Here is a 27,854-nt window from a genome sequence, read left to right as displayed (position 1 = left end):
ACTGCATTTACTACTCCTTGGGGTACCTTCATGTATCTGAAGATGCCTTTTGGATTAATGAACGCAAGAGCAACATTTCAAAGAGCTATGGATATAGCTTTTGCCAAGGAGATCCATGACTTCCTAGTAGTTTACCAAGATGACATCACAGTCTTTTCTAAATCTGATAATGAACACCTAGATCACTTGAGAAGAGTTTTCATTAAATGCAGAAAATTTGGGATTTCCTTAAATCCCAAAAAGACACTCTTTGGTCTAGAAGAGGGTAAACTGTTGGGACATATAATATCCAAAGATGGAATTAGAATAGATCCTGCTAGAACAGAGGCCATTTTGACCATCACCCATCCTAGAAACATTAAAGAGTTACGGTCATTTCTAGGAAAGATAAATTTTTTTAGGAGATTAATTTCAAATTTAGCAGAATTGATTAGAGAACTAAATAACATGTTAAGAAAGGACTCAGCACTTAAATGGATAGTGGAGGCCAAACAGTCCTTTGAAGCCATCAAGGAAGCCCTAACCAAGACTCCAATCCTTATAAGTCTTGATTTCCACAAAGATTTTATAATTTTTTCTTTTGCTTTAGAACACACTATTGCAGCGGTCTTGTTGCAAAAGAATGACCAAGGATATGAACAACCAATTGCATTTTTTAGTAAATCCTTAAGAGATGCCACACTCAAATACAACATTATGGAAAAACAAGCATTAGCTTTAGTAAAGGCTATTAAAGACTTCAGAGTGTACATTTTGTATTCTCACATCATTGCTTATGTTCCAAATTCAGTAGTTAAGGACATTTTGACACAAAATGGGCCTGAAGGAAAGAGAGGCAAATGGATTGCCACTATTTTGGAATATGACATAGAAATAAAGCCCACTAAACTTATCAAAGGCCAAGGTTTAGCCAAACTTATGGCTTAATCGAACTATCAGGCCCTAGATATAAATTTCATTGGTTCCCTAGATGATCAAGAAGAGATGGTGACTCCACAAATCAGTGAAACTTTTACTGATTCATCTTGGTATGCAAATATCATATTTGTATTACTAAACTTACAAGCTCCTCCTGGTTTAACAAGAACTAAAGCTAGACTTCTGAAAATGAAGTCGTTAAAATATTGTATCATAGATAATGCTTTGTTTTGGAACCCCGGATGTGGGTGATTAATTGGAATTTAATGGAGATTAGACATGAGAACGGCAGACGACCGAGACACATGGCCACCCGCGTCCCCATCCATGCCAATTTATGGCGAGCCACCATCAACCTGCAGGCGCCATTAAGCTGGTGCTCAAGTCGAGACACTCGCGGCAGACTTAAAACTATGGCTTCTGCAAGCCTGAACTCCTTCACCCCTTCCCCACTCAATTGCTCTTGCCCCCCTGATGCTGCAGAGCCGAGCTCTCACACGACAACAGGGAGGCATTGTAGGCTTATCAGCTATGTTGATCTAGGGAATGGCTTCCATTTCTCCCATACTCCTCATTGTGCTCTGAATTCTTCACAAAATACCACTATTCCTCGCCTGAATAGCTCTATCAACTCCAGCGTAAACTCTGCCTCACCCTCTTTAATCAGTGCTAATACTAATGTCATCTCGGCCCACACCATTTCCAGCCATCCTGCCCGGAGAGCCATGACGCGTCTTTGCCACCAGATGCGCAGCAGGAGAGGCAGCAGTCACGGCCAAAACATTCCCCCCCCCCCCCTACGCTGCCTCCTCCTGAGCCGACGTCCCCTTCTTCCTCCCCTTCGTCTTCTCCATCCAGAGGTCACCTTTCTGGCAGATATCCCGCCACCCGTAGTGGAAGAGATTGAGCCCAAGCCTATGGTGCGAGCAGAAGGAACGCAGCAACTCAAACGACTAACTCCCCTGCCCCCCCTCATCTGTCGCACCATTCGACCCAACTCCGCTTCCACAGTACCTTGAATCAGCCTGTTATCATTGCCACTGTCATAGTGGCTTTCAGTGAAGAAATTCGACCGCAGGATGAGCAGGATGCTCAGACCCATGACCCAGTCCCAGAGATAGAGGATAACAGAAAGCAGAAGAAGGCAAAGGAGAAGCAAGCCATCAGAGGACGGAAACACTCGAACAGCAGGTCTGCTTCGCCCGGTCGCAAAGATGGCCATGACAGCACTCCGCAGGGTGAGGACATCTCTGGCGGCAAGCATGCAGACGAAGGCAGTTTGGGTGGCACGCAAGCGGAAGGGGGCATCCCTGGTGGCACATCTGCAGCAGTGGAGGACCGGGATGAGTACAGATGTCTCATTGTGGAAGAGCCTCCACCAAGTGACACCTGCCCAAGAGGCTCCATGCAGCGAGTTGTACAAGACGCCAGGTTTCTTTTTCAATGATTCATGGGGTTTTTTTATGATTTTTCAAACTATGTGGTTAATTTTGGTAAAATTACTGTTTATGTTGGTTTTGAACTGGGACCCCTGCGTGGGCATCTTTTTTGGGTTTTTTTGGACTGGTTTCCCCTCAAAGGGCAGTCCTGTTTCAGTTTTTATTGACTAATCATGACATAACTCTGTTCTGCACCGCAGAGGCCGGAGCCTCGTTGTAATTTTACTGGTTTTTTAATAGAATTAGCATTACTTAGAAAAAAATGCTTTGTTTTGGAAAGACAATGGTGGTATCCTTTTGAATTGTTTATTGAAAGATGAACCTGATAAAATCATGCAAGAATTTCATGCAGGGGATTGTGGAGGACACTTGTATTGGAAAACTACCGCTGACAAAATCCTGAGGCTGGTTTTTACTGGCCCACCCTGTTTGCAGATGTTAAGAAACATGTGACCTCCTGTCATAAGTGTCAGATATTTGAGGGAAAAAGAAAGCTTTTACCTTTACCTCTCAAACCCATCTCCACAGAAATGCCATTTCAACAATTGTGGTTAGACCTCATTAGAGAAATACACCCAGCCTCCTCAGCCCAGTATAAGTGGATTTTGGTAGCCACTGATTATTTTACCAAATGGATAGAAGCCATCCCTTCTAGATAAGCTACAGACTATGTCATTATCTCATTCCTAGAAAACAATATCTTGTCAAGATTTGGATGCCCCCAAAAGCTCATTACTGATAATGCAGCTACTTTTAAGTCCAAGAAAATGGTAGATTTCTGTAACAAATACCACATCACCCTTGGCCACTCCACTGCCTATTACCCTCAAGGTAATGGACTTGCAGAATCCTCTAACAAAAGCCTGGTCAATATCATTAAGAAATTACTGGAAGACAACAAAAAGACATGGAACAAAAAGTTGGTCAATGCCTTATGGGCAGATAGACTAACTACTAAGAAGTCAATTGGTACATCTCCTTATCAGCTGGTATATGGAATGGATGTTGTTTTTCCATCATCTTTAGGAGTACCAGTGATGAAGATCATCCAAGAATTACAGGTGGAACCAAATGATATCCAGAGAAGAATAAATCAAACCATACACTTGCAGCAAACCAAAGAGGAAGTCTATGTAAAATCACAAGTAATCCAGGACAAAATCAAAAAGATATTTGATAAAAAGACTAAAGCTGATGATTTTTACATAGGTGATAAAGTTCTTAAGTGGGATTCAAGAAGAGAAGACAAGGGCAAACATGGAAAATTTGATTTTCTGTGGCAAGGCCCTTATGTCATTTATGGTTACAGAGGTAACAATGCCTTTTTCTTGAGAGAGATAGATGGATCAGATCTACCAGGAGGACCTGTCAATGGTAGAATGTTGAAGCATTATATATCCACAGATTAACAATAGTTCACTTTACTTTGATCATTGTATATAACATTGCAGAGTTTAGATTGGATTGGATGGTAATATTTTGAAGTTGAAGCCCGGAGAGAAGGCCCTAAGCTTTGAAAGGTTCACCATCATAAGTATCAATAAAACAGAATCACAGAAGAATAGTTTACAAGGTAACTTCAATCACATTTTCAAAGGCCACTGATCTTCAAAGTTCTTGACATTTCACCATGAAATGCCATCCCCATGTGGAGCCACTGTTAGGGTCCTATAATAATAGGGTTTATAATTTTGAATTGGCTATGGTTAGTCTTATAATATTGTACATACTTTTGCTTTCTGCAAAATGTTTTCCATATTAAAAAATTAAAAAATAAAGAGGGTATGTCCTAAAAGAAATATCAAAGGACAAAAAGAATAAGAAAAGTGAAATAATATGAACCCCAAACAAAAATAGATCATGAAAGTGTGCAAATTTAAGTGCCACTACTTTTACTTTACTGTGCAAAATAATGGTTATGTGCAACTTGTCATAAATGCCACAACCCATGATAGTCAAATAGCTTAATCTTGACTAGTTCATGCTTTAAATTTCATGTTTATAGATAGAGAATAAAGATTTAGCCAAACTGTTTAACCTTGGCAAATCAGTAGTTAGGTAGAGAAATAAAAATGTGATCATAATCTTAATCTGAGCCATTGAAGTTATAAGGTTAGAATTAGATAGTTTGTTTGACAAAAGAAAATGAAAGAAAGGATCTGCAAGATTAAATACACCCAATGAAGTGAAGAAAAAATGTTAGAATAAGTAAAGGGTAGGTAGAAGAAAGGTTGCAGAAGAAAAAGGTTGTTAAAGCATAAGCACATGTATCATGCTTAACCATATGTTGCAGTGTGCAGGGGCAGTTATGAGAGTAAAAGGATGCTCACAAGTTTGTTTGATTAACTTCCCCTCATTTCATTTCACCCCCACTACATATTTGTTAATTTCCCCTTATCCCATCATTTCTTATGAATATACCCTTTTCCCTTCATTTTGACCCTTACCCCTTGGTTTCACACATTTCCCTAGCAAATTACCCTCCAAAGGTCATCCCCCTACCCTGAACCCCTTTTCCCTAGTGTGAAACCCACTCCCCATTAAAAAAAATCATGTTCCCCCTCATTAATTTCCCTAAAAACCCATAAAAACCCTCTTATCCTAAGTTTTATTCCCCTCCCACATTATTTAATTAATTCCCCCACTTCGCATTTTTCCCAAAAAACCCTTTTAACTCACCACTCTTGGTGTGGTTAAGAAAACCCCACCACATTCAACCTTAGTCCCACTTTATTAATCCCACTCATTGTATTTTAATCCCCACTTTATTCATTAATTAATTACAATTAATTGTAATTAATCCCCCGGGCCCCGCAAATCTCCACCCCTATTCCCTCCGTGCAGTTTTACCACGCGACAGCCGTTAGATCTCACCTCTAGATCTGACGGCACGCATCCATATCGCATTGATTCCCTTTCCGATCTTTACCAGCCCGAGAGCATGCGAGATTCGTGGTTTTGCTCAAGCCCTTTTTGGCTACATGGCAACTCCAGGCGAAATCGCGTGCTCTCGGGGAAATACCGCCCGACTGCCAAAAGCAATGTGATGGCCCCTAAAACCGCCTCCCCGCCAAAAGCTAAACCATCCACTGTTCATTATGAATTCCGCGCCAAATTCTAACCGTTGCCAGTTAAAAGGCCGAAGAAGCCCATTTCGACTCTTTTTGCTCATTTGCACTGTGAAAGCTGCCTAAGCCTTCCTGCGCCACCCTGAGCCTCTGCAACCGAATTTGACTGTCGATTACCTTCCGAACACGCTCTGGATGCCCAATTCAGCCATCCAGTGCACAGCTAAAGCAACTGTACCCTCTACAGTCACCTTTGAAACCAGTTTGCAACCTAAACCACTAATTTCCAGGTATTTTGAGAACAAACCAGAACGGCCCTCTCAAATTTGAAAACATACAGTCAATTCAAACATTAATTAATTGAATTTAATTAATTTTCCTTGAATTTGAGAGTATTTCCACCCGCATACCCAAACCCCTATTTTGCAAACTGCAAATTACCCTTTTACTCCACCAGAGTTTTCAAAGTTTCACTTCTACAGTCTGTATAAGCCTGATTCACACCTTTCCCCCTAAAAAAATGGTTGCTCAGACCTCTCTGGACGTGAGACCTCTGTCAACCCCTCACGTGAAAATAGACCATTTGGCACTAGCAGACAAGGATTTCCAAATAAAAGACATGGCTACTCTAGCGAACCTCCTGAAGCTCCACTGTTGGAGTAAGGATATATTTCTAAACCATGCAGATGACATCCACCTTTGGGAATCCAATTTACCCAAATACCTATTCCCAGAAGTCCACCGATTCCCTAATATAGTACATTTTTGTCATGCCTGTTATATCCCTAGCCAAAGGGCTATTGTTGCCCAAACCAACAGCTCTTATTCACCATCACTCCAGAGTCTATCAATCAAATGTTGCAAGTCCAACCTAGCCCTAATCAGACCCCTCTATCCATTGCAGACCTATTGGACTTATATATCACACTGGCCCTGGTTAAGTTAAGACAAATCTTCCAGACCTTCATCATTGAAGACCGCCATACTCCCACAGATACTCCACCTTATGCTGCCACCGTTTTCTGAGAGACTGCCAGACACATAATCGCCATGCTATCATGCATCCTAGGATAAACTTAAGATGAGCATGTGGATGAGGTCATCCTAGCCTTCCTATGCATTTTTACTCCAGGCAAGCCTCCTGCTATCATGTAAAAGCATGCTCAGTTCATTGCAGACGGAATGCATGAGCAATTCACCAGACTACCCACGGAAAGAGTTTTCAAATACTCTTCAGTGTTGTTTTATATGTTTTTGTATTACCAAACAGATAAGTTCCTTGTACGCATCCAGAAGTTGGATACCAAGGGAAAAGAGAGATCAGTGGTCCACTGGACACCCTTGGTCCAGAAATTTTCCACAGCATTTACCTACAAAGATTTCATAGACTCATTTGTATACCCAGTCATGAACATGCTGACTGGTAACACTCAACCTAGAGTCAGCCAAGAGATCAAGAGGGTGCTACAATTGGCTAAGAACAACAAGGTGGGAGACTGGTACTTGTACCAGAACCACACTGAGATCAGAGTTTATGGCTGCCAACTAGCCCCCTATAGGTTGCCCAAATACCTCCCTATGAGGATATTTGCACTTGAGTACTTCAGACAAATCATCAACTCTGATGAGGTCCACTTCCTGTTTGCTAGGAAGAAAACCCAATTTAAGGTGAAAAACCAATTGGGCCCATTCATTTGCAACAACAGAGAGGTTGGACCAGAGGCTGACAAAATACCACAGCAAATGAAATTCAACAACAACTTCATGTGGCAGTATGACCCCCATGGGTTATAAATAAACTTAGACTCAGAGGCAAGTTGGGACCATACATCCACTGCCCAAGGCCTGACATTGAATAGTTTGCCAACCAATCTGAGTGGGTGGAAAACACATTGATTGATATGGACAACACAGTTGTGGATGTTGAAAACACACTGATTGATCTTGAAAAACAATTTGACCAGAACTCTTTCCTGCAGGTCCCAGAACTAGGGGAGCCAATGAACATTCCTCTTGTCCTTCAAACCCCAGCCAATGAGGAGAAGAATCCAAAGAGGAATAGGGAAGAGGCATCTAGCTCTGCCATGGAGACTACAGATGAGTTGTTTGAGCTCAGAAAAAGGCCCAAGTTGAATCCTGTGTCTGAACAGGAGGAGAACATTGAATCAGTGGAAATAACTGACACTGAAACAATGGGGCAGAGGAGCAAAGGCACAGCTGCATCAGGTGAAACACAACAACCATCAACCTCCAACACTCAATTGATTGAAAGACAACAAAGTGTTGAGGTTTCTTCCTTTGTCAGGCCAGCTGACAGGGAAAAGGATATCAAAGACAGGTTCAAAGAAATAAAGATGAGGAATGAGAAGTTGAAGGCAGAGACATATGCCCAATACTTCAAACATACACCACCCAACCAGAGCAGATTGATGTCAGCCTTTGACATCAAAGCAGGAAAAATGCAAGTGTCATTTTTGCAGCCCATTGTGCAACAACAAAGACCTCGGTTGACTATAAGAAGACTAATTTTGAGGTGATGCCCAGGGATGTTCATCCCATTGACCAAATAGAGTTCCACAAACGGGCTAGAGAAACGATTTACTCCACCCTTACAGGAAAGGCCATGACTGCCCACAAGCTGCAGGATTCACTTGATAATGTGACAACCCAGTACATATTGGAGAAGGCCTTTTCACAGGCCAAAGACAATAGGATAAAGTCATTGGAGGACTTGGTCATTGAACTAGACCATGATCCAAGTGACATTAAATCCATAGAGAAATTAATCAAAAAGAAGAATGAGGGTATCGCAGCCCTCAAGAAACAACTTAAGCTGCCTCATTTACAACACCCACAGACAAAGGAGGTCTTGGAGAATCAAAGAAATCATGAAGAAATGATGGACCTAGTGCTACAACTAAATGATCAGTTAAAAGAGATGGAGAAAGAATTGGATAGCTTGATTCAGCTCAAACAAGCTAGTCTTGATGATGCTACTGCAACTGTCATCCCAACAGTTACCATTGTTGTACCTTCTACTTTGGCAGCATCATTGGCCCCAACTGCTCCAATGGTCACAGCACTACCGGCATCTACACCAACTACATCAGCAACAGGATCAACAGCAACAGGCGCGACAGGTGATGAAGCAAACAGGCTGGTTAAGGCAATGGAAGAAATGTTCGTTCAAACCAGTGAGATGAAAAGGCTTAACGATAAAGTGACTAGCCTGGAGACAGAATACAAGCTTGCCCAAATCATGCACAAAGAAGAATAGCAGAAGTCTACAAGAATGAATGAACGAATCAAAAGCCTGGAGAAGGAGCTGACATTGAATGAACCTCTAGGTCATGCTAAGGAATAATTGTGGGCCAATATCATTGACTCTGTCCATGATAATTGGCCATCCATCCAGGGTATTTTTGAACAGATTGATTTAATAAAGCAAGCTACAGAAGCCATACAAAGAGTCAAAGCAGAACTTGGAGACATGCCAGAGGAAGCTACAAGGATCATTCACTTCCTCAACTCCAAGAACAAGTATGAGCTGCAGGAATTAGAGATACCTGACAGAACAAGTACAATTTTGGAAGTTAAAAGGGTTCTCACCAAGAGGACTTTAATGTTAAACCTTGAAGATAAGTGCCAAACCATGCAACTGGCTATAGACAGATTCATGGTTAAGGTTGAAATTTTGAGACAAAAAGGTTTACTGAATCCCTTGGTAATAAATGATAAGCTGATGACACAAGAGGACTATAACAGAAAAATCTGAGAAGTGGCCAGAGATCAGGTGAATACTTCATCCATGAAGGGCATACCTACTGGCAAAGTATTATATCAAACTTTTGAGAATTTGTTTTACCTCCAACATGAGGTAAAACACCTTTTTGTCAATAAGCCTACTTTTGCCAAGTACACAGAGACAGATGAGATTTTCAGGAAAATGATCAATATCCAATTACCAGATACTGAGACATGGGAGAAACTAAATGATTTACTGTAGAATACACAATAAAAATGTAAAAAATGTACAGTAAAAGTAAAAGGGCACAATAAAAGGATATTGACAGGTTAGCCAGGTCAAAGTGTACCCCGTGAAAGTGTATCAGATGAAAGATCAGAGTGAATAGAGCATTCAGCGTGAAGACCAAACAGCGAAGCAGATTAAAGTGCAAAATATCAAAGAATAAAGCCAGCACAACCTAATAAACAGGGACAGCAAACATCAATTCAATAGCTGTCTCTATCTTCTTGCATGAAGATTTTTCTTTTTCCTAGATTAGTTCCCAAGACAGTTTGGGATATTTTGTAAAATATTTTTGTATAAATACTTCATAATTCGAAGTATTGATGTGTGGATTGTTGTACATTTGTAGAGTTATTTTGATCTTAAACCTAAGGGTTATTGTACCAATTTTCAAGTCAACAGACTGGAGCAAGTAATAAAAAGATTGCACTATAGGATTCATGAGATGAGCTATTGCAGTGAAGTATCTTCTTTGTCTGATTTTGTTACTTTCTTATGTGTTTCATAAACTTAAATGTTATCTAAATTTGAATGAATTAACTGGAAATTTAACTCAGAATTTGTTTAAGTACACTCTGTTTTGCACAATTAATCATTTATATGTTTTCCTCTGATATCCAAATTTGAGAACCCTTAATTGCTCTCCCATCCCAGTTGACCTCTTTCATTTCTCTTCATAATCCGGCCTAAGGAACCCTTAATTGCTCCCTGGATCCGATTGGAAACCATTCCACCATCAAGCCTTTGAGATCTATAGTAACTCCTCTATCTTGCCCTGTAGACACTGTTTTTAGAACTTGATCCAGTCCTGTTTGTCTAGCATTTGACCCCATAGCCCAATGGTAAAAGCAACCCTCTGTTCATCTAAGTAAGTGATCCCACCACCCAAATTCAAAACAAAAACCCAAGCTCAATCATAACTAGCCTAAAATCAAATAACTAAACAAAGTTAAAATCAAAAAGAGAGAGCCCTCTCTGAGATTAGGAAGGCTAGATGCTGATCTCCAAAGTTGGTTTGTGGTTACCTCTATCATTTCTTTTTCTGACAACTTAGGAGAAATTTTGGAGTGATAACATAGTCTTCAGATACTTGTGCTTCTTGTAGCTCTTATTTGTCATCGGCAGCTGTAATTTCTGGATGCTACTTTGAAACCTTTTCATTAGGTACCTTCTTTTGTACTAGCTCTCTTTTCCTGCACCTTAGATGATCCTCAAGAAGGATCTGCTTATCACATCTCATCAGGAGGTTAGAAGTATTCAAATACTCAAATATGCAGGAAGTATAAGCAATAATCAAAACAATAAGTCAAAACAAGAATAGTGTCACAAAGAAATAACATAAATCTGAAAGGTACTTATCTTTAACAAGAAGTGATCATCTCCCTCTTGAACCAGTGTTCAAGAGTCATTACCGTCCATTATCCATATAACAATGTTTCCTTCAATATATCCATCGACTTAATCAATAACCAAGGCCTAATTGAGACTTAGCCCAACTAGGGTTATGCTAAAACAATTCCTCATTGATCACGCTAAGGTTTCTAGACGGAAAAACTCCAGCCCTTATCACAAGGTTTCTTACAAACCCTAACCTCATGATATCCATCAAACCATAATAATCAAATTGCCTAGGGTTTCCTTCAAACCCTAGAATTCTTTTAGGTCTCCTCCATCTTCTCTTGCTTCCATCAATGGTGTCTATATATGGGTGATCTTCAATGACTTTTCTTCAACCCAGCTCTGATACCATGTTAATTTTTCTTAGGGCTATATTGTTCTTTGCTTTAGATAATTGCATTTCATCATTTACACATTGAATTCACCCCACAACATTATAACATTATTCAACAACATATGCAATTATGTAGAAAGAACAATATCATCAACAATGCAACGGAACATAAAGGAACAATAGAAGAAAAGCATTCACACATAGAGACACCAAGATTGGTCGGAGACTAAGGCAAAACCCCACAAGGGAGAAAAGAACAATAACATCAACATTGCAGCAGAACATAAAGGAACAATAGGAGAAAAGCGTTCACACACAGAGACACCAGGATTGGTCGGAGACTAAGGCAAAACCCCACAAGGGAAAAAACCCTTTCAAATTCTTCTTCTTATTAGATTTTCATTGAATGTTTCAGCAAAGAGAGAGTACAATGATCCATATCTTCAACCACAAAACAATCCAGCGAAATCAACTAAACGCATCCAAGATATGAACCCAACAATGCTAGTAATCAAAACCCTAATTCGGAAGTCTGCAGTCAACTGTCATCAATTGTCGGAATCTACAGTCAACTACGGTCAACTGTCAAAATCAAACCCTGGGTTCTAACAACATGGAGAGAAAGATGTGCATGACGCTGAAACCCTCCAACAGCACACATAGGCTTGCATGCCTGCAATTGCAACTGAAAATATCTTGTAGCATCGTTGTGGCTAAGAACCAAAAACCTAATCACATGTGCGAGCTTTGGACCCTGTAATTTCAGACCTATGCGAACCAACTTCCACAAACAAACCTGTGTGAACCAAAACAAAGAAAGAAGAATTATTGATGATCTCCAAATGAGGGTCACTTGACTTGCATTTATAGCCATCCAAAGGTGTCCAATTTCGCTTTTGGGCCACCCTGTCTTTTTTGTGCACATGGGGGTTACCATATTAAAATATATTTTTCCTTAACCAAATTAAATTCTTCCAAGGGCTAGTAGGGGTCTTCCTTGATGAGGAAGATTATCCAAAGGAGGGAATTTGTCCATGAGCTGCCAAAATCAACATGAATCTGGTGACAGGTTTTCAGGCCCTGTGCAGGATTACTAAACTTTCTTTTAATTACTTGAGATTTTCTTTCCTCCACTAGTGTAACCCATCCCTTCAAATACCTATCCAACATTACTCCAATCCTGTTCTCAATGCCATTGAACAACTGAAAAGCCAATTTGCATTTAATGCCAAAGACAACAACCTTAACAATTGTAGAATAGCCCACTGCCCAATGCCTCTACTTATCAAAATCACTGCTAAACTAGAGGGCACCATGTGTATAAGTAACAAGTTTCATCAAACATATGGATTATAGAACATAAATTATACATTTGGTATTGTAACACCCTCTTCAAGCTTTTGGTAATATAATAATAATTAACCTGCCTCTCCTTATGAAGCACCATGTTGATATCTAGCATGTTAGCTCATCAATTTTTTCCTTATAGACACGGACCTGGAAGTTATTATTATTCCTTTAATTCCCCTTTTAACTATAATTCTTCTCTCTTGTTATTTTATTTCCAGACAGAAAACTAGTTTGCACCTTGCAGCAACCAATCTGTATTCTTTCACAAGTCAAGCCACAAGACAGCACAAAGGGAAAGAACTATAAATAGAACAAAATTGAGCTAGAAAGAATGCTCCATTTAAAGAGTTCTTTGTCACCGACAGAAACTCAATGTTTAGATGGTACAAAAGACATATCCTTGGAACTCAGGACAAACTTAAAGGCAATTTTAAGATATAATTGTTCTACGAATAACATAGTAAAGATATGTCCTTACAAAAGTTATTCAAGACAAGCTTCTTTAACAGCTCTGGATGCATCATATTCCGAGCAGACACCTGGGGACTCAGCCAAGCCAAAGCATAAGGAGGTTGTGATGCAAGTGGATATATTGCTGTCATTAATGTTCCTAGTGGAAGAACAGGAACACTAAGTGCCTGTGCTGGATCTGCCTGTATGACCAAATATAAATGTCAGCAAATGAAGGTAGTATATTTCTAAGTAAGAAAACGAATAGGAGAACATTACTCAGGTCACTCCAACTGTAATCATTCCAGGTTTAATCTGAAAAAACACAGAACTTACAAGAGGAAGCAATAACTTCAGTGAGGAATTGGAAACCGTGTAATCAAGTGATGATCCCAATGTAACAACAGCTGCTAACCCACTTTGCTTTCCTGGAAAAAATGCAGATCTGTGTCAAAGTAGTACCAAGCTCTTCTCAAAATTCATAGCATCAAATCAAAGAAAAACACAACACAATAAGGCCATATATTCTTCTGCTGCATACATACAGCAAAGACTGGGAAACGCCATAATGTTATTTCTGAACAAGAATAACAAATTACAATTGAAAATTTGGGTTTGTTGGGCAGTGATATAGCAGCATGGTGGAGCGCCTGTACCAACAATGAGCAAGGTTAAAACCGAGAATGATCACTGATTGTGCTAGTGTTGTTTCTATACAGATGAGGCCAGCTGAAAGTTCTAGGTCATTTTGATGGAATAAACACCCATGTCACAGCTCTCAGCCAATGGTAGTTGATTGTTAAGCTTGTCATATATGGACTTTTGTCTAGTCTCCATTTGGAAAAAGGGGGCTTAACTAATGATTAGCTAAAAACATAATATTACTCTTTAGTTCTACTAAAGTAAATACATCAGTGGTGATAATGATACTGAGGTGGGATATAGGATGGACATGAGATAGATTGATGGTATGTGAAAACCAGCACCCTGACAAATACTGAAACAAAAATAGCATTTAGTATGGGTTACCAGTGTGTAAAAAATTACAATTGCTAAAGCCATTAGGAAAGAAGAGTCAAAACACAATGAACATGTAAACAACTCAGAACAAATATTTCACGAGTATCCTTGGTACCCACACGAATCAAAGGATCACATTATAATACCTCACATAATTACAAATGGAGCAGAACCTCAAATATATAGGAATGGTATTTTAGATTAGCTGACCCCAAACCCCTTAAAGTGGGACCACAAAGCCCACCTAACCATGAATCTGGGCTATAACCTCCCACTAAAGCTGTCATAAATAACATTAATGACCACTGAGGAACCACTAAGTTGAGCTTAACCGCCATTAAACCAACAATCCCCAAACCCCCCTTGAGTTTCACTTGACTTAGGATAAAGAAAGCAAAGGTGCTATGAAGATATTTGACCAAATGAACATTACATCCCAACATCCCCCATGAATATACACTTGGAATAGATGTGGTAAAAAAATGTCCAAATAATGATTAAAATACAGCCTCCTTAATGTTTAATTGGATAGGAAATACAATAGTAACCAATATTGATGACAACCTAAGTCACCTGACATGGGGACATGGGAAATGAAGGACACGAGGATTCGAGTGTCGGACACGGACACATTGACCCCCTGGAACAAGACACGTTAGGACATGTTATATATTATTTTATTAAAATATATATATATATTAAAAATTAGATATTTCTTACACAAATTCTCATTCATAATACAAATTCATTGATTCAAACATAGATCTTCATCTAGATGTAAGTTTTACAAAATTACAAAGTAACATTATGCATACAAATACAATTGTGACATAAAGCATATTCATCAATGATCCAATAGGAGAAAGACAAGATACTGTAGTTTTCTCATTAAGTCATCAAAATCAAAATGTGTTACATGTTGATTTGTGTAGCTTGGGAGGTACTCCAAGCCCCAGGGTTTAGGGTTTGGAGAACAAAGCACCACAAGGGCAGCTTGTGGGCTTGGAACACAAGTGTGGAGTTTTGCACCCATTGTGATTTGGGCCAAAACCGTGATGGAGGCATGACATGTGATGGATGAGGATGATAGTGCTCAATGATACGATTCCAACACATTGAGAATCGTCCGAATCCGAGTTGTCGTTAGAGAGAAATGAATTTTTGAAGTTGACTAGGTAATTATTGGTTACCAAGTCATGTAGGCTTGGTGTAAAAGAGAGCCAATAGATGTGTCACTTCAAATGAGACGTTGAGCCCTTAAAGGTCTATAAATTAAGGGTGAATGATCATTGTTTTGGCATCCATTATGTGGCAATACATCTCCAAGTGAGCTCTGAAATTTCGGTGAAGCAAAGGAGACTTAAAGACAGTGTGAAAGAGGCCTGAACGATCAGCGTGGATTTTCTGTTTGCTGTAGGTGACAGCATGAAGGAGAAGGGCTGTTTTAAGGCGTGAACAGGACTGTCTTAAGTGCGGATTAGGGCCAGATTGAAGGGCTGTCTAGGCCGAGGAGAATAGGAGGATAACACTGCTCTTTAAGGGTATTGTTTGGACCTGTTGAGGAGACCGAAGTTACAGCAAGTTGCTGAGCTAGGCCGCAGGCCATAGTCAGCAACTTGAGGCTATTCCAAGACAGCCTTGAGGTGGACAAGGCAGAAAAGGGGCAGCATGGCACTTGGAGGATCTTTTTTAGGTGGAACGCAGCCCTAGAAGTGTGTAGATTGCTGACAGCGTGGAGGATAAGGGCTGCATATTGTGCCCTAACCAGAATTGCAGAGTGCAGCAGTCAAGCATGGTGAAAAGCAGTGTTTTGGAGAGATGTATTGGGTCAAGGCTTGACCATGTTTGGATCAGTTTGTTGAGCAGCCTGTTGGTGCCATGTGGATGACATTCCGTGGTGGTGAAGTGTCATCTTAGGAGCAGAATCAACAGTGAGTTGATTGGGTGTCATAGAGCTGGTTGGAGGGTAGTGAGTTGGCTACCCAAAGTAGCCCTAGAGCAGCAGACAAGAAGGACGTTGTTGGTGCGTGATTGGGTGAAGTATTGCAGCCTTATGTGCAGCACTTTGATGGACAAAAGTGACTGCTAGATTGGCAGATTGGAGCTCGGGAATTAGGCCTACCCAGAGAGCAGTTTGATGAGCCCATGTTCATTGTAGCAGACATGACTTGCAGCAGTGATAGGAGGCAGCCCTCTTGGAGTCTCAATGTGTAGATGCCTTGATGGACTAAGGCACTACTAGTGAGCAGTACGGGAGCGAAGGACCGGCAGGACAAGATATGACATAGAAGCTGCAGCGATGTTTGTCATTGTATCTTGTATACCATAAACTGTTGTATTATTCAGATTTGGTTTAATATAACGAGATTGGGATTGTACAATATTGTACAATTTTGTTTAAAACTATGTATATTGTGCATATGTGATTTACTGCTTTATATTTCCGCTGTGCAAAGTAGTTTATGGTTGAGATTCTTGGTTTGGTAGCGTCAGTGATTTTAAGACTCTAACCTAGACCCAAGGTTGTGGGAATTCAACATGGTATCAGAGCGTGTCTGAGCTACTTTGGAAGTAAGTAAATCAAAGTAGTGCGCAGCGAAGTACAGCGTAAGAGGGAGCTGGTCACATTGTGAGTAAAGGGTTCACTACAATGTCGAAGTTGCAGGCAAGTATCCGATATGAGGACAGGTTGGAGGGGTTGTCCAACTATAGTCCATGGAAAGAAAGGATCAAGTTGATCTTGTAGGTCAACAGGATCTAGGATTTTGTCGAGAAAGAGATCAAGAAGCCAACTAACCCTATGGAGCTGGAATTATGGGAAGATTTGGACACGAGGACGAGACTGATCATTCTAGATGGTGTGAGGGATGCCCTAATACCTCATTTGTCCGAGAAGAACACCGCACATGAGATGTGGGTGTCTCTTCAGAATTTGCTCCAGAATAAGAACGAGAACCGTGGATTGGTATTGGAGGATAAGGTGAATTCTACCAAGATGATAAAGGGTGAAAGCGTGACCTCGTATCTTACGAGATTCTCTCAGGTCAAAGATGAGCTTGCTACCATCGGTGTGACTGTCTCAGATGGAGATATGGCAAGGATTGCCTTGAAAGGGTTTACCGAGGAATGGAAGCCCTTCATCAAAAGGATCGTTGCCAAGGAGAAGTTGCCAAACTGGGATAGGCTATGGGATGACTTCATTCAGGAAGAGTTGTGAGATGAAGATCTTCAGCCAAAGCAAAAAACTTCAGATGATGACATGGCACCTGCATCACGAATGAAGGATAAGCAAAAGGACTTGAGTAAAGTCAAGTGTTTCAATTGTGGCGAGATGGGTCATTTTTCGTTGAGATGTCCGATGAAGAAGAAGGGAAATGATGAGAAGAATAAAGGAAAGAAGGTCGCTAGTGTTGCCACTTCAGCAGAGATGGGCGATCTCTCCAGGAGATTAGAAGAGGAGGACTTTGCTATGATTTCTCATTTCTCGCAGAGTACTATCATGGAGGATGGATGGTATGTAGACAGTGGTGCAACAAAGCATATGACAGGGTCGCAAGAGGCTTTCGAGACTCTAGTTGGATGGGACTCAAAGTTGCACATGGTGTTGGGCGACAAGAGTCAATTCAAGATTCAAGGATCGAGTATTGTGCCATTTAGAATGGAGACAGGACGTATGATGCAGGTCCAGGATGTACTGTTTGTACCAGGACTTAGATATAGCCTGATTTTGGTCCCGATGATTGAGAGGAAAGCATTTGAGGTCCTATTCCAGGATGGAAAGGCAATACTCAGACTCAGAGGCTCTAATTCCGATGGGATTGTACTCGGAGTTAGAGGGCATGGTCTCTACAGGTTGACAGCCAAGCCTTTGGATCATGGAAAGAAGCAAGTGGAGCAGGTACATGTTCCAGAGAAGCAAGAGCGGATGCAGGCTTCAGAGGAGAAGGTACAAGTTCCTGAGAAGAAGGTACACATTCCCAAGAAGGTCCAGGTTCCAAAGAGTCAAAGTGAGTCTAGTTCGAGAGGGAGTTTGCAAATTCAGAGGGAGACTCTGCAACCCAAGAAGAGCACGTGGACAGTGGTGAGCAAGGGTGCTCCTACAATTGCCAAGAAGGAATCATGGAAAGAGTGGAAGACATTACAGGATAAGAAGAAGAAGCAGGTTGTTTCCAGCAGTGACAGCGACACTTCTAAGAAGGGCGTAGTTCACCGTACAGGAATTGTTGCAATTGTGAGCGCCAAGAGTTGGGCAAGTGTTGCGAGCAATGATGATGATGACGAGATACTTCCTAGTCTTGGAAGTACCTCCCTCGCTAAGAGGGAGTGTTGATTTATATAGCTTGTGCGGTACTCCAAGCCCTAGGGTTCAGGGTTTGAAGAGAAAAGCACCACAAGGGCAGCTTTTAGGCTTGGAACCCAAGTGTGGGGTTTTGCACCCATCGTGATTTGGGCCAAAACCGTGATGGAGGCACGACAAGTGATGGATGAGGATGATACTGCTCAATGATATGATTCCAGCACATCGAGAATCGCCTGAATCTGAATTATCGTTAGAGAGAAATGAATTTTTGAAGTTGACTAGGTAATTATTGGTTACCAAGTCATGCAGGCTTGGTGTAAAAGAGAGCCAATAGATGTGTCACTTCAAATGAGACGTTGAGCCCTTAAAGGTCTATAAATTAAGGGTAAATGATCATTGTTTAAGTATCCATTATGTGGCAATACATCTCCAAGTGAGCTCTGAAATTTTGGTGAAGCAAAGGAGACTTTAAGACAGTGTGAAAGAGGCCTAAAAGGTCAGCGTGGATTTTCTGTTTGTTGTAGGTGACAGCGTGGAGGAGAAGGGTTGTTTTAAGGCGTGAACAAGGTTGTCTTAAGTGCATATTAGGGCCAGATTGAAGGGTTGTCTAGGCCGAGGAGAATAGGAGGATAACATTGTTCTTTTAAGGGTATTGTTTGGGCCTATTGAGGAGACCGAAGTTACAGTGAGTTGTTGAGCTAGGTCGCAGGCCATAGTCAACAACTTGAGGCTATTCCAAGATAGCCTTGAGGTGGACAAGGCAGAAAAGGGACAGCGTGGTACTTGGAGGGTCTTTTCTAGGTGGAACACAGCCCTAGAAGTGTGTAGGTTGTTGACAACATGGAGAATAAGCGCTGCATATTGTTCCCTAACCAGAATTGCAGAGTGCAGCAGTCAAGCGTGGTGAACAGCAATGTTTTGGAGAGATGTATTGGGTCAAGGCTTGGCCGTGTTTGGATCAGTTTGTTGAGAAGCTTGTTGGTGCCATGTGGATGACATTCCGTGGTGGTGAAGTGTCATCTTCGGAGCAGAATCAACAGTGAGTTGATTGGGTGTCATAGAGTTGGTTGGAGGGCAGCGAGTTGGCTACCCAAAGTAGCCCTAGAGCAGCAGACAAGAAGGATGTTGTTGGTGCGTGATTGGGTGAAGTATTGCAGCCTTATGTGTAACACTTTGATGGACGAAAGTGACTGCTAAATTGGTAGATTAGAGCTCGGGAATTAGGCCTACCCAGAGAACAATTTGATGAGCCCGTGTTCATTGTAGCAGACGTGACTTGCAGCAGTGATAGGAGGCAGCCCTCTTGGAGTCTCGATGTGTAGATGCCTTGATGGACTAAGGCACTACTAGTGAGCAGTACAGGAGCGAAGGACCGGCGGGATAAGATATGACATAGAAGATGCAACGACATTTGTCATTGTATTTTGTATACCATAGACTATTGTATTATTCAGATTTGGTTTTATATAATGAAGATTGGGATTGTACAATATTGTACATTTTTGTTTAAAACTGTGTATATTGTGCATATGTGATTTACTGCTTTATATTTCCATTGTGCAAAGTAGTTTATGGATGAGATTCTTGGTTTGGTAGCGTCAGTGATTTTAAGACTCTAACCTACACCCAAGGTCGTGGAAATTCAACATTACATAGGTAGTAGCAATGCCAATGACAAATAGAAATAGAAAATACAAAACAATGACAACCCTGAAGGCAATAGGTAGCTATTGAGTCATCAATCCTCATCATCAAAATCAGCATCACTATACTCATCATCATGGTCACCACTGCACTCCTTTGCTGCATCCTCCTCCTCTGTATCCAATGTCATCTTTGCATCTGCTAGTGTGGAGGATGACCCCTCTACAGTATCACCATCATCAAAAGTGACAGGCGCTAGCACTGGCTCATTAAGATACAAGTTGGCCAATGCCAACTCAACGTTGTTTTCCAAACCCATATCATCACGAAAGAAATCCCACATCTTTGTCTTTCCCTTCAACCACTCATCCATCTGTCTGTAAACAAGACGAAGGCTGGCGTGCACATACACCATTGTCTTTGCCCTGGACTGCTCAAGCCTGCTCTTCTTGACACTATACAAATTCTCATATGTGCTCCAATTCCTTTCGCAACAAGAGGATGAAGTCACCTGAGAGAGGAGCCTCATGGTTAATCATTGTAGAGGAGGGCTTGTTGCCCCATGAGTTTCCCACTTAGAATAGGGCTTCTTAGCCCCCTTGTCTCTAATCACATCATATCCTGCAAATCGACTAGTGCCAATGGAAAACTCTACAAAGGCATCCTCCACCTCATCAAGGGATGCTCTATCCTGAAAAATCTGCCTCAATGCATCTTTCCTCCCCTGTGAAATTTCATCATCCATGTGAGGAGGGAATCTGTGGAAAGGTCCACCATTGAGTCAGTTATGGCTGTAGTATTTTGGGTTCAATGAGTGAGCCAAACAATGTAAAGGTGTGCAATTCTTGTCCCATCTGCTAACAAGAATATCCTGTATGGTGGTGAAGAAGGCCTCTGATGATGTCTCATACTCAGGGCACTCACTCTGTAAAATAATGCTCCTCACAGACTCAATCATGGAATCCCATCCCTCATAAACCTCTCCTAGGATGGGTTGGTCTGTATCTGCAAATCGAAGCAAAGAAATGATAGGGTCCATGATCTGAATAAGTAGATCTACCCTCTCCCACCAAGCATCATCTAACACTATGTCCTTCACTCTTTTTGAGGCTGCTTGATCTGTCTTTCTCCAAAAAGACCAAAACTCTAAAATAACCATGGCCCCAAGAGCGGTCTTGACCTCCCTCAACCTCTTCAACATGATGAATGAAGAGGCAAACCGTGTATCCGCAATCTTCAACAATGATAGATTTGTGTACTCCTTCTAGATAGAGAGGGCATTTGTATGATTTTGTACAAAGTTGCAAATATGTTGTGCATCCTCAATGATGCTTCCAATCCAAAGCACATTAGAAGCAATAGATTTAAGTGCTAAATTCAAAGAATGGACAATGCAAGGTGTCCAAAATACTTGTGGATATTTAGCTTCCACAATCATGTCAACAGCCTTGCAAACAGGTGCATTATCTGTAATGATTTGCACACAAGTATCCACACATACATCTTCGATAACTTTAATAAACAACTCACCCATATATTGTGCATCCTTGTATTGTCCAAGTGCATCCACTGATTTCAAGAAAAATGGACCATTCAAGGAAGACACCATGAATTTGATGAATGGGTGTCGTGCTAGATCTGTCCATCCATCAAAAACAATGCTAACCCTAGATGTTGGCCATGTTGATTTAATAGGCTCAAGCATTTTGTCCACCTCTTTCTTTGCCTTCGTCAACAATGTGGTTCTAAGCTTCTCTGACCCAGGAGGCACATACTTTGATGGAGCCCCTTGAGTTAGAACTCGAAACATCTCAATAAATAAAGGTAAGCGTGCAACAATAAAGGATATGAAGTTCAGAAAGAAATAAAAATGAAATGGTGAGATCAAGCTCTTCCCGTTTCTCTTTCTGAAAAATCTTGTCCATTGGACCAAGTGCCATTGTCTTTCTTTTTGTTGCTTGTCCCCCACTAGAACTCTCGAATGGAAATTTGTTGTTGCTTTTCCTCAAGAATGGAAGGGCATCATCATTCTTGTTTTTTTTAGATGTTGCAGCCACCTTTGCCATACCAACATTAGCCTCTTTTTCCATTTCTTTCCTCGCTAAAGACACCTGTGTACATGTTGCAATTCCACAACTTGGTAAAGCCAACAAATGAGCTTTCACATAATAATATGTGCTCATGAAATGATTGTATCATTGTTGCAATAGTTGTATTTCCAAGCAACATTGCCTCCTCCCTTCAACTTGTTGCCTGATCCTTTCTCTCTTGTGACATATTTCCACAAGGGATATTTGATATCTTGGGGTTGTTGTCTTCCCTCAACATTTGAAGTTGTTGTTGCAGCCCCACTTCCAATAGAGGGAACACTTGCAGACCCTAATGAAATTTGAAGAGGAGGGGCATCTCCAATGGGGACATTCTTCCCCTTTCTTTGCCCCTACCTTTTTGCCCTTGATTGAGCCATGAATGTTGTAAAAAAAATAAAGAAAAAATGCACATGTAAATTGTTGTAATAAAAATGCAAAAAAATAGAGACAAAATGCACTTACCTATTGCTTGAATCGCCTCCAAAATGCTCCCACACCCTTTGCTCTTCGCTCTCACACACCCAAGCAAACCAACACCAAGAGAAAATGAGAAATGTGATGTTAGAGTGGCCCAAATTAGCCTTTTACGCCATGCGGCAATCCAAAAAGTGGGACACATGTCCCAGAATCGGGACACGATCGGACACGTGTCCCACCGAATTGTATCTAATTCGCCCAATTCGAGACACGAGGGGGCTGAGGAATGAATCTGGGTTCATAGATAACAATCCATCAATCACAAGGTGAAGAAATAGATCCCAACGGAGAATAAATCTGCAAAAATTGTAGCCTCTAAAAAAACTTCATACAAACCTCTTTGGAACAAGTGAAGCAAAAAAAGAGTAGTACTTCAAAACAATAGCCTCCAAAACACCTTCACATGAAACTCTTCGAAACTAGTAAAGAAAACACATAGAAACTTAAATCCAAGTGTAAAAGAGCCTATGTACGAACAATCAGAGCAGGAAAACTGAAATCCCACAATGCTATCAACAAAAAATCCCCAAAAATAAGTTAAATAACAAAGTAGATGGAAAAAAGACTCATAACCATGCACTCATGATGACGAATATGCAAACCAAGAACCTAACCATGCACTCATCAACACAGAGAGATCCAAAAGAGAGAAAATGATTCTTGAATAAAATATAAAAAGCACAACCCACACTTTATAACAATGAGATGACACACCCTATCTACAAAAACCCTAGACTGATGTACACGTACTTTAAGTCATTAACACAATACTTAAAGTAATTTAAAGTCAAAAGATGGCGTTATTAATATGCCTAAGTTTATAGTCTAGATGATCTTTATGTTCTAACACCCTCCCTTAATGGTCAATCTAGAAAATACACCAAGTTCATCCCTAAATTTTACAATTTTTTTTGGGACCCAATGACTTTGTGAGAATATCTACAATATGATCCTATTCCAACTCAATTGTTCCATCTTCTACACGATACAAGAAGTGAGAGTGAGCATCAATATGTTTGTTATGCTCGTGGAAGACTATATTATTTTCCAACTTAAGAACTCCCCAATTATCACACTACAATATAGTAGACTCATTTTGTTCGATTTCAAATCTCCAAGCATTCGTTAAAGCCAAATTGCTTCCCATGCTCCTTCAGTTCCTGCCTGATATCATGCTTTGGTCGAAGAAAAGAAACAACATGTTGCATTGCTCCAATACCAAAGATTAAAAAATAGCCTAATGTGGATTTAGTACGATTCACTAATCTTGCTCAATCTAGATCCAAATAACCACACACTAAGGTTCTTTGTGTTTGCCATATAGAATGACAAAATCTATGTTCCTTTCACATTTAGCATCACTCTTTCTGTTGTTTCCTATTGCCTCAAGATCTAGAAAGTCTTGTGAGGTGCCTCACAAGGCAAGAGCCAAACTATGACACAACAATGAGGTGGATGCCATTGTCACCTCACCAATCCACCTATTGTCCCTAGTGGAATTTCACCACACGGGAGGCTTCCTAGTTTAGGTCACCTAAATGATATTCTAGATCTGGGGTTTGTCGCTGCAAAATCTAGCAGGCCTTGTAGAGGGGCACCCTACAAGGCATACACTAGACCAAGTGACAACAATAAGGTAGTAGCCCACTGTCACCAAAGCTACTACCCCATGCTCTTTATGGATTTTCACCAATGGGAGGAGTCCCGGTAGGTAGGTCACCTAAGAGATTTTTTATGCTTCAAGGTATGGAGCGACTAAGAGGCTTCTAAGGCAAAGGCACAATTTAAGTACAAGGCTCCAACAATAAAGAAGCAGCAATTCACTTTCCAAGTAGAGGCCAAAATGAGTAAACACAAGACATAGGGTTTGATTGATAAGTAGTGAGTTGGGATGACCTAAGGCCAGGGTGTTAAGAAAAGGTTTTCAATGATGAGCATTATCAAGATAAAGACATATGAAATCTTCAATAAGCCCTCAAGTCGAAGCTATAACCAAACTAGGGTTTTATGCTAGGGAAAACAACTAGGGCAAGAGAAATTATGGATGAAAATGGAAGGGATGGCCACCAAAGGGGAATGATTTTGAGGCAACCACTCCACCCTAACCTTCCAAGACCAAAAATTCCTTTTCCCAGCCAATTCGCACTAAGCCCTAGTTGGTTGCTTGGCCTTAAGAGGGTTGAATGAAAGAGGGGAGAGAAAAATCAATTTGATGGATAAAATTTGAGTTGATCATCGAAAGACATGGTTGGTGCCTTGTCCTTAGGTTGATGGAGTCTACGAAGGTGATGGATTAGCCAATTCTTTTGAAGGAGTAGGGATGTTTGATGCCCCTAGGACAAACCCTAACTATTGCCTTTGTGAGGAACTAAACCTAAGTTGCACAAAATGTTGAAATGTCTAGAAGTTTCCGAAACGGGTATGGTTGGAAATGTGACCCCCGAAAATGGAAACACCAACGAAAATATATATATATGTAAAATAAAATTACAAATACGTTAATAGTGCATCATCTTGCAAGAAAAAAAAAAGAATGAGACACATAAATGACATTTAGAAGGAAAACTTAGTCTATGTTAACTCTCAGAGATGATTACATGATTCAAAATCCAAAATTATCCTTTATAAATGAGGTTATACATCCAAGATTCAAAAATCAGTCATTATACATGAAGCTTTACATCTAAAATTAGCCTTTATACATTGCTATATGTGCTGAAAATGAAACAAAACATGAGCTAATGGCAAGTACCGTTACATATCTTATAATCCTCATCCTCATCTTCATTAACAAAAATAGATCAAGGTGCTTTTTTAGTAAAACTAGAGCGTGGATTGATTAGAGATAATTAGTTTGTGGAGTGACCAGAGAAAATTTAGTGGTAAATTTAATATTTTTTGGCCCCACACTCCTCTTGGGTGCCTGAGTGAGCCTGCGAAAGGAAAAAAAGTCACAAAAAATGTAAAATTTGGGCATAAACAAGGAAGATTTGGGCAGAAACGACGATGTTTCAATAGTGTTTCCAAATCAGGAAATGCCATCCACGCATTTCAGTCGCGTTTCGATCATGTTTTGGCATTTCGGGTATGGGTATGCCACCTTGGGGGCCATTTCCTGCAAAATAGGATTAAAGTCACTTGGGAGAGCTATAATCAAGAATCACCAAGGGAATGTCATTCACATTTCATATATGAGTAATGCATGCAATTATGACATCTAGATTCTATAATATTGATTTTCAATAAATTAGGGCATAATAGAAAAACCCTAGATCATCAATACATTCCATACATTAGACATAAGCATAAAGATTATTCAAAAATAGGCACACTTACAAGATGAAAATGCATGAACATTCCATTATCAATCCAAGACAACTTCTCCAAAGTCAAGAATGAGCTCCAATAACCAAGTATACTCCATAGGTCACATCTTGCCAAAGAATAAAAGAGGTCGAAATTCTCCTAAGAGAGGTTGAATTGTCCAAGAGATGATGATGAAAATGAAATAGTCCTCTCCTCTATTTATATGAGGAGGATGAGTTGTAATTTTTCCTAAAAGCACCTAAATGAAAAGTAAAATCACAATGATGCATTGGGTTGCAATCCAACCAACTAGCTCTTAAAATAAAAGCCCACATGTGTGAAGCTTGAGCCATGAGGCCTTTAGCGTTGACGTCATCCATAAAAGAGGCTCCAAATGCCAAGCGTTGGTGCTCTAGAGTGCCAAGTGTGATGTAGAAGCACCTAAAAATCATCCTTTGAGGGTTGGCCCACAAATCTCTGTCAACAGCTCTCGATGGTCCCCAAAATCCACTTGGGGCACCACAAAGGGGTCTCCTAGGTCTCCAACTATGAAAAGTATCTATCTTTGCTCTAACGTTCAGTGCTTTCTAGCTGCTACTAGCCCTCCCAAGTCTCTGAAGGTGAGACATCCTCATCTACGCCCTATTTCAGATGCAATCCCTCACAAGGTGTTAAGGCCAGCCTAGGGGGCATGCTAGGTCCAAGTGTGTCATCCTGAAGAATCCATCTAATATAGTGCAAAGTGGCAGAACGTTCTGGGTGCAAGCGGTGCCCAGGGATAGGTATGATGTGTTGCTACTACTCGAAGACCCAAGGCTCTCAATGCTTCACCTGTCAGTGCCAATATCCTTCTCTGGGGCTTGGGTACATGTGTGTAAAGTGCCCAGGTCATGGGTTGTTGAACCACCTAACAATCACAACATAAAGTCTAGTGAAAGCAAACAATCATTAGGGACATGTTGATAGTGCTGGACCCGCCAACATTCAACGAATCACCCCGGTATGAAGTCCCAACTAGACCTCACACCATTTGGTGTGGGAGTCCCATCCGGTATGATGGCCTGGTTGCCATTATCTTAAAGATTTGCCTCAACTCTTACTTGTCAGCACAGGAGAGTGGTCTGCTTTGTCTTTCGAGAAGTGAGGTTCGCGTGCCTGGTGATTGTAAGTGTCACTTGTGTCAATGGTTCTTTCACCGTAGAGGGAGAGGGTGGGAGTGAGTCCCAAGTCGGTTGGGAGTAGTCCCAACTCTGCTAGGAACACACAACACAATAGGACATGCACAGCTTCTGGCAGAACAGTCCACACGGATGCGGCAGTCACAACACATAAGGTAAGATAACACGTATAACACTCAGCGGATTAGTCTGTGCAAGTGCAACGGTTGTTATAGCAAGTTTTATGTGAAAGGTCTGTCTGATGTCCGGGAGAGTAGTCTACATGGGCGAGACAACGTTAACAGCATATACAACACATTTTCATTAACATATGTGTATTACAACAAGTGAATTAATTCAAGTGTTAAACACAGGTTAAAGCAACATGCATTACAAGTGTTAAAGATTAGTCTTACAACAGATACAATACATGCGTGAAAACGTGTTGGCCTATTAGCAAGCTTCTAAATTAAGCGAAAGTTCCAAGACACATCGTTACACCATACATCACTAACCCCGCGTGCGGGGCGTTGGAGCCACTACTTACTCCTCAAAGAAAATATTATAGACTCTCAAGGCTATGCGGGAGGAGTTGAGGTGAAAAGTCCCTTGCATGTACAAATGAGGGGGTATTTATAGCCAAGGGTGAAACTGACCCTTGTGGCTGTTCAACTACCCTCATGACTATTTGACTTCCATGACTTTTCGACTTTACATGACTCTTCATACAACAAGTGGGTCTCTTGGACTTCCACGTTACATTACATTGATTGACAGTATGGCCCACAGTAGAGATGTGGACGACATGACTCATGACATGACTCGACATGACAGTGCTAGTACATTCGTGCTGTTGCTGGTGTGCATGTTGAG

At 40.8% G+C, this 27,854-nt stretch overlaps 1 protein-coding gene across 2 annotated transcripts in view; it reads right to left on the bottom strand.

Annotated features, from left to right (window-relative positions):
• Positions 1–27,854, bottom strand: part of LOC149169744 (uncharacterized) — a 178,887-nt gene that overhangs the window by 42,606 nt on the left and 108,427 nt on the right. For both annotated transcript variants that reach the window (XM_089428791.1, XM_089428790.1), the window contains 2 exons: positions 13,324–13,415; positions 13,016–13,190 (listed from right to left, as the gene is read on the bottom strand). In XM_089428791.1, the coding sequence (XP_089284917.1) occupies positions 13,016–13,190; positions 13,324–13,415 (267 nt within the window). The remainder of the gene's footprint in view (positions 1–13,015; positions 13,191–13,323; positions 13,416–27,854) is intronic.

Source organism: Pinus tabuliformis, chromosome 4_2 (genome assembly GCF_031772625.1).
Source record: "Pinus tabuliformis cultivar Carrire ecotype Pingquan chromosome 4_2, CPIR1, whole genome shotgun sequence".
NCBI lineage: Eukaryota > Viridiplantae > Streptophyta > Pinopsida > Pinales > Pinaceae > Pinus > Pinus tabuliformis.
Note: the sequence above shows the minus strand (reverse complement) of the source record. Positions and strands in the feature narration are given on the sequence as shown.